General features: G+C 34.4%; 1 protein-coding gene across 1 annotated transcript; it reads left to right on the plus strand.

Moving 5' to 3' along the window:
- Window positions 1-6,007: 6,007 nt before the first annotated feature.
- On the plus strand, window positions 6,008-7,474 carry LOC128864866 (uncharacterized). Its single transcript, XM_054104624.1, has one exon. It carries the CDS (start codon window positions 6,008-6,010, stop codon window positions 7,472-7,474), a length of 1,467 nt encoding a protein of 488 aa, XP_053960599.1.
- Window positions 7,475-7,736: the final 262 nt, after the last annotated feature.

A 7,736-nucleotide genomic window follows, 5' to 3' on the forward strand; every position in this document is an offset into this window, starting at 1 on the left:
ATAATATAAAATATAATACAAAATACAAAAATGTGGGGAGTTATGAGACACCATGGTTTAAATCAATAAAAATTACTTATTTTAGTTGTTAGTTCTTTATTAAGATGAAAAATAAAAAAGAAAAGACAATTGTTATAAAAAAGTGTATAAAAAATGCAAAGCCATCAATCTGATGATTCGCAGTGAGAACATGTATAATAACCAGTTCGTAAATTGGCGCACTTTAGGTGCACAGCTCGATCGCATACATTGCAATGAATGGAGTTGTTTCTGCTTAACTTTTTCGGCATTGCACAGCGGAAAAACAATAAAAACTCAAATTTAACCAAAAATTTCATGATATATATCCAAACAATGCATGAATATTGCGAGGTACTTATGAAAGATGCGTTCAAACGTCGAAAAAAACGGTGTCTCACAACTCCCCACATTTGTTGTCTTACAACTCCCCAAATCGTTTTTTTTTATAAATGGCCGCGTAGTCATAAACACATCGAACGTTCATGCCCAAGTGAATGTGTAAACTCAAAGCTAATAGGACAATTAATAATTTGTATATACATATTAACATTTGCAATTTGCTTCAACAACTGATCGAATGTATCGCAAAACAAATGATGAAAAAAACTTGCCGAGAAATTCCAAAACACAGTAACTGGAGAGACGCGTCGAATGCGTGTAAATATGACCAATGCTAGCTGAAAAGTAAGATCGCATCGAGAACACTTGTTGACACTTAAAATCGAATGTAAACAAATGAATAATGCCGAACGGTAACAATGTCTCACAACTCCCTGTGTCTCACAACTTGCCATTTTCCCCTAATATGAAACAAATTTTGAAAAGCATTTGAGAACTTTTAGATTCTGTCAGTTTGAGCAAAGGTCTGTATATAAATTTTTTGCCAAACATTTTTTAGAAAAAATATTTTATAAAAATTTTAGAATCAAAGATGTTTCACTTTAAAGAATTCTATTCCGAAATTTTCAGCATGGAATAAAATCTCTAAAGCACACATTTTTTTTAAATATCTTTATTTTACTTTTTGACAAAGTTTTTTAAGGTGAAATATCTTCGTTTCTTTCAAAAATTCTTAAGAACTTTCTTTTAACTTTTGGAATGCAATATACTTTTTGAGTACAATGTTTTGGAAAAGAATTATACATTTTTAATGAAAAAAAATTTTGTTTTGTTGTTTTGGAAAGCTTTGAAAGAACAATAAATTTTTAAGAAAAATTTTTGGGAAACAAAATTTTTTTTTTGTTATTTTTGAAAAACATTTCGTCTCAGCCTTTTTTCTTTTTGAAATTTATTTAGTTTTGAAGATTTTGTTTACACGTTTTATAAAGTGAATTTTCAATTCTTTCTAAAATTCTTAAAGACTTTTTGCCTTAATTTTTTGGGATGCAATATGCCTTTTTCAAATACAAATTTTTGGAAAACATTTCTAAATTTGTAATGGAAATATTTTTTTTGTTTTTTGGCATCCAAAAGGCCTTTTATAAATCAAGACTTTTGAAAAAAATGTTAAATTTCTAATGAAAAATTTTGGTAATTTTTTTGTTAACAAAAAAGATTGCTTTTAATTTTTTAGCATGCAAAATGCCTTCTATAAAAAAAAAGTGAAATTTTTAATGAAAATTTTTGGTAATTTTTTCGTTTAATTTTTCGACATGCAAATTGCTTTTTTTAAATCAAATTTAAAAAAAAAAAAGTAATATTTTTAATGAAAATTTTTGGTAGATAATTTTTTTTTTCAGCAAAAAAAATTTTCTTTTCAAGTTTTGGGATACAAAATGCTTTTTTTAAATACAAATATTTGAAAAAAACTGTAAATTTTTAATGAAAAACATCCACATCCACAACATGGATTTGAAAAACATTCCACCTCTGCCTTTTTTTCTTATTTTGTTTATTAATAAGAAAATAATCTTTTTTGTTAATTTTTGTTAAACATTCCGTCTCAACCTGTTTTCTTACTTAGTTTATTAATAGCGCGCCAGTTAGCGACGTGACCTCACTTTCTGCATTTCTAATCACTTCAGTTCATGGTCAACAGACATGCATTATCAAGTAAACAACATCAAGACAATAGGACTTGTTTTCACAGGCATTTCCATGAACTGCAAAAATAGAAATTCGGTATCCCCAAAACAAACCATAAACATTCAAATAGTTATCTACAAGTAAAAGTAAACAATACACGATCAGCAACGAATTATCACAACGCAATAACAACCGCCGCATTTAAATAGTATAAATATCACTAAGATTTATGTAACAAGTTAGTCTTAAGAATATCGAAAGTAGACACGCACTTCGGCGTTAAAATATAAAAAGATATTTTTTTCTCTCATATCGTGAAAACGATATTAACTCGCCTGCGCTAAGTAATCCCTGCAAGTTTCGTAGTGGATTCCCCCAATCATATATCAGTTATATTCTCAATTGGTTTATAAAATAATAAATTTGATTCGAAAGCTGATAGTTTGTTACAATCAAAATCTTACCACTAGCAGTGAAAGCTTCTCAAATCAGCTGCTTCAAATTTTAAAACTCCTGCGCAGCGAGAACCCCTGCGCCACACAGCTTCAGTTTTGAGTTGAGTAGAAGGTAGTGAAGTCAAAAGGTAGGATTAAAGTACTTAAGCATTTCACTAGTCACATATATATAAGTATGTAGTACCTTAAAGGGTAGAATAAGGGAGTTCTCGCTTCATGTGTTTCTCACATTTTCCAGGCTAAACAGTAGTGGCAGTCTATGCAATCGGGCAGTCTACGGAATTAGATATCTTCATATATTTATATTCTTCATATATTAATAAAAGGACAAATCTAGCTGCACAATGATGAAATAATTTTTTGCACATTTAGCAGCATTTTGAGTCAGAAATGCCTGGTCTATTACGGTTTTTATCACCAACCCTTTGGACACATCCAAGCTTTCGTAACTTTCGTTAATATTTACTTCCCTTAAGACCCATAGACTACTCCAGTTTTGTTCTATATGAATATTATCTATAGAATTCGAGTTCTCATTGAATTTGCTTAGTGTGCGTAATTCGTGTAATTTAAATGCCAAAATTCGCAAAAATTTACTGAAAAATTTCCACTAAGAAAATGGTCTGCTGCAGAGCCAGGCATGGAAGTCAACTCTATGAAATTGTATTGCATTTTACCAATAACAAAAATTTTTTTAAATTAAACATTATTAGCACATTAATAACACTTCTATTTATAGTGGGATAAATCTCCGAATGCTTGATGGATCACCCCGTATTTGTTGTTTATACACATTTATATAATGTAATTCATAAATATGATTTGTATATAACTCCCTTGCATACAAAGTGCATACGTATTTTACCACCTTTCAAAGCGAATGCTGTCACGCCGTCATTCTCCTCTACTTATTCACGACATCTTTTCAATTTCCCCCCGATATTTTGCAAATCAAGCATTGACAAGTAGGTAAACTCCACCAATTCTTTTGCTTTCTGTTATTTTTATTTTTAGCTTCACTATGCTTTCAAATAGCTACTTCGAGCCGGAACCTCTCAGCAAGTTTGTGTGTGTATGTAGCGGGTGTTGTCTGACTCAGCTTCGGTACTTCGCTATTTACTAAGATGGAATTGCTTGGTTATATAAAAGCCAAAATTTTATTAATAGCTGCTTTGATGCTCGTAAGCCAAGCGAGCACACAAGGGGTATATTGGATGGAAATAGTTAAATTTTTTAGTTCACTTTCTTTTAATATTTGTCCCCTGAAAATAAGTAATAACAAGCGGAGGAGTTAGAATAATATCTCCTTGTAAATAGGAATAGTTTTTTGTATCTTCAGAAATATTTAATGATTAACGCACAACGAATATTTTTTTAAATAGAATACAAAAAGATAGGTGAATTTTATGGTACGAAGTGCACCAGGCCTCGAAAAATTTTTCAAAATAAAATTCAAAAATATCCCAATTTTATGACACGAAGTGAGTCAAGTGCAAGGAAGCCTCTTCAATTGTATGTCATATTTGCAGCCATAACCAACTTAACACATCGGTGAGTAAGTCCTGGGCCTGGATAAGAAAATAAAATTTTTTTTCAAAAATTCTTCTTCATTCATCAATGCAGTCCCCTTTGGCGATGATACAATCATTCCAACGAGTTTGTAGCTACGCTATGCCTGTTTGGTAGAACGATTTATCTTTGGCCTCATCTAATTGAAATTTTATTCCCCGGAGCATTTTTTGAGTTCTGAAAACAGCCAGTGGTCGTTGGGGACAACACCTGGACCATATGGTGAGTGGGGAAGCAATTCGAAACGCAATTCGTTCAATTTGACCATCGTTTTTATCGATTTGGAACACGGAGCATTGACTTGGTGAAAGAGGATTTGTTTCTTCTTCATATGGGGCGGTTCTTCTGCAATTTTCTCCTTCAATTGATCCAATAATTCAAAGTAATAATCAGAGTTAATTGTTTTGCCTTTTAACAAATAATTAATAAAAATTATACCACTCCAAAAGACCGACGCCATAACCTTTCCAGGTAACCGTTGTGTCTTTGGTCGCCTTGGACGGCTTTCACCGGATCCAGTCCACTCAGATGACTGCCGTTTCGACTATGGTGTGTAGTGGCGGGTTCATGTTTCATCCATTGTCACATATCGATGCAAACACTCAGACTTATCCTGCTTAATAATGTCCAAACAGCGATTTGAGTCATCAATTCGTTGTTGTTATGGTTACGGCCTGAGCAAACGCGGCACCCATTTCGCCAACAGCTTTTTCAAATCCAAATGTTCGTGCAAAACAGTGAACGCACAACCTTTTGATATCTTCAGGATGTCAGCTACCTCTGGCGACTTCATTTTGCAATTGCCCGTGATGATTTTGAGGATTTTTTTCAATATTTTCTGGAGTAACTGCCTCGTTTGGGCGACCAGGACGTTCAGCATCAGTGGTGTCTGTACGGTCACGTTTAAAGTCAGCATATCATCGTTTGATAGTTGTTTCCGATGGAGCAGAGTCCGGATAATATTTATCGAGCTATTGCTTTGCTTCAACGGTATTTTTTTCATAAGAAAACAATGATAAATCAACACACGAAATTACTTTGAATTCATTGTTTTTAAAAATAGCAAAAGTAGCGTCACTTAAAGCCCTGTAACTTGGTAAAAAATAAACCGAATGTCTTGAAATTTTAACTGTATACCTTTCAAGGTTAGCACTATTAAATAACAAAATCGGCAAGCTCTAAGGGCTCTATCTAGAGGTCAGATCTGGGACTTATTGACCGATGTGTTACTCTCAATAATAAAGCATCAAAGTTGATTTCACTTTGTTATTGTTGTGATAATATTAAACATTCCCCACACATTTTAGGAGACTGCTGTTAAAGTGACCTTGCACTTATTTGGACTGACTCCATCAATCCATTTTTGGACAAATTTAACAAAATAATTATGGATTTAAATTTGACAAAGGCAGTTTACCATGCAGATGAGTCTGGGTTGTTTTGAAAGTTATTATCCTATAAGACTCTTGTAAACTCATCGAAAACCTCGGCTCCAGAATATAAGATCAGTTTCTTGCTTGTACAAATACTGCTGGAAATTATAAAGTAAAAATATGGGTTCTTGGGAAAATGGTCGATCTGACTCATTCAAAAAATTGGCTAATATGTCTGTTGAGTACACAGGAAATAAAAGTGCTGAGATGATATTAGCTTTATTTCAAGCGTGGTTTCATGGAACATTTGTTCCAGAGGTATGTTAAAGAATCCTATTGAAATCAGAAGTTCTTTAAATAATAAGTAAAAACAGTTCTCGACAGGTTCTCGCTCTGAGCAGACGTATTTGCTTACTCTCGATTTTCTGTTGTGATTATTCTTTCGGTGTGTCAAACGCGCACGTGATCCTCTTCAAAACGCTTTACGGATTAACTTAACTTCTATCAAAGTATATATATATACAAGCATATCAATACAAGTGTTATTGTGTAGTAATATTAAGAATGGCCCCCGGGCCACCAAATCTCGGGGACAACAGGTTTGCATTGCTTGCCTCGGGTCCCCAGTCAAAAAGGAAAAAACCAACATATACCCCAATAAACTTCCCTGACTTGCCGCAGTTGAAAAAAGAAAACCCTAAATTTCTCACAATTCGTGCTGCTGATGCAAATAAACCGATTTCCAAATACTCGTGCTTTGCTGTGCATAAAGCGCTAGAATCCATAAGTAAGGAAATAATCTCAAAAGCTGAGCTACGTGACGGTAACCTATTGCTTTTGGTTAAAAACTCCCAAATAGCGCAAAAATTCATTTCCACTAAAAACCTAATTGGTGTATGTGATATTGTAGTGAACTACCATGATAACCTGAACAGCTCAAAAGGCACAATTTTCGCACCGTGCTTAAACAATGTGGACGAAAAAGAGATTATTGAAAATATGAGCGCACAAGGTGTCACAGGCGTTTATAAATTTTCAAAACTGGAAAATAATGTATCACAATATACAGGAACCGTACTTCTCACATTCAACCTCTTCAAGCTCCCGGAAAAAGTCGAAGTATCGTGGTGTATTGCAAAAGTCAAACCTTATTACCCAAACCCAATGAGGTGTAAAACCTGTCAGCTTTTAGGGCACACAGCTAAACGCTGCAACAATGCACCCTCCTGTCAATCATGCAATTTCCCCCCACACCCACCACCATATTCACGTATCTACTGTGCAAATTGTGCAGGCGATCATCCATCCTCTTCTAAATCATGCCCAAAATATATGCAATCTAAAGAAATATTGAAAATCAAATGCCAAAACAAATGCTCAATGCGCGAAGCACTTAAACTCTACAAGGAACAGAAACCGACCACACTCAGCGCCTCATTTGCTGCTGTTGTAAGCGAGTCCCAAAATCTGAGCAAGATCGAACAAAGCAAAACGAAACCCTATGCCGCTTTAGCACCTAACCCATCAAGCAAATCACCGAGCACAGCTTCGCTCAATGCTCACTCCGACACCTTAATACAACCGAACTCAACTTCACCCAACACCACAACAGAAAATAACAAGAACCTGCAAATAAGCAACTCTCAATCGTCTATTGATTCACTAAGTATTCCTTCTGGTACTTCATTCCAAATAAACTCAGATTTAAGCAATCTTGTCTCAGAAAACAATAACGACCACGTAAGCAAAACAATGCCGTCGTTTGTACCAAATGAACTCAATTTCAACTCTCACCCTCAGTTTTCACCACATACTCCACTTCTCTTAGACTCCACTCTCTCCCATATCCTCACACAAGCTCAAAGTATACAAACTGCATACGTTCCACAATCACACACATCACAGACATCCAACTCTTCAGCAATCAATCAAATACTAAGCCAAACTCAATTCGACGGTAATAACATCCACGATCAGACGATGTCAGACAACGATCAGACAATGTCACACAGCGATCCTCAATATATGTAATCATTTTAATCAATTTAACTACAAAGCATTCTCAATGTTTAAGGTTTTATAGTGGAATCTGAAAGGTTTTTACAATAACTACACTGAACTAGAGCTTCTGATAAAAGAGCACTCTCCAAGCGTTATTGCTCTCCAAGAGACTCATTTAGCTGTCGACAAAACCGCATCCGTTCCGAAGCAATTTCAAAGCTATTTCCTAAATCTCCCCCATAACACTCAAAGTAAGCAAGGCATTGCCGTGTTGATTAAGAAAAATATCCCA

This window comes from Anastrepha ludens, chromosome 5 (assembly GCF_028408465.1).
Source record: "Anastrepha ludens isolate Willacy chromosome 5, idAnaLude1.1, whole genome shotgun sequence".
NCBI classification, from domain to species: Eukaryota; Metazoa; Arthropoda; class Insecta; order Diptera; family Tephritidae; genus Anastrepha; species Anastrepha ludens.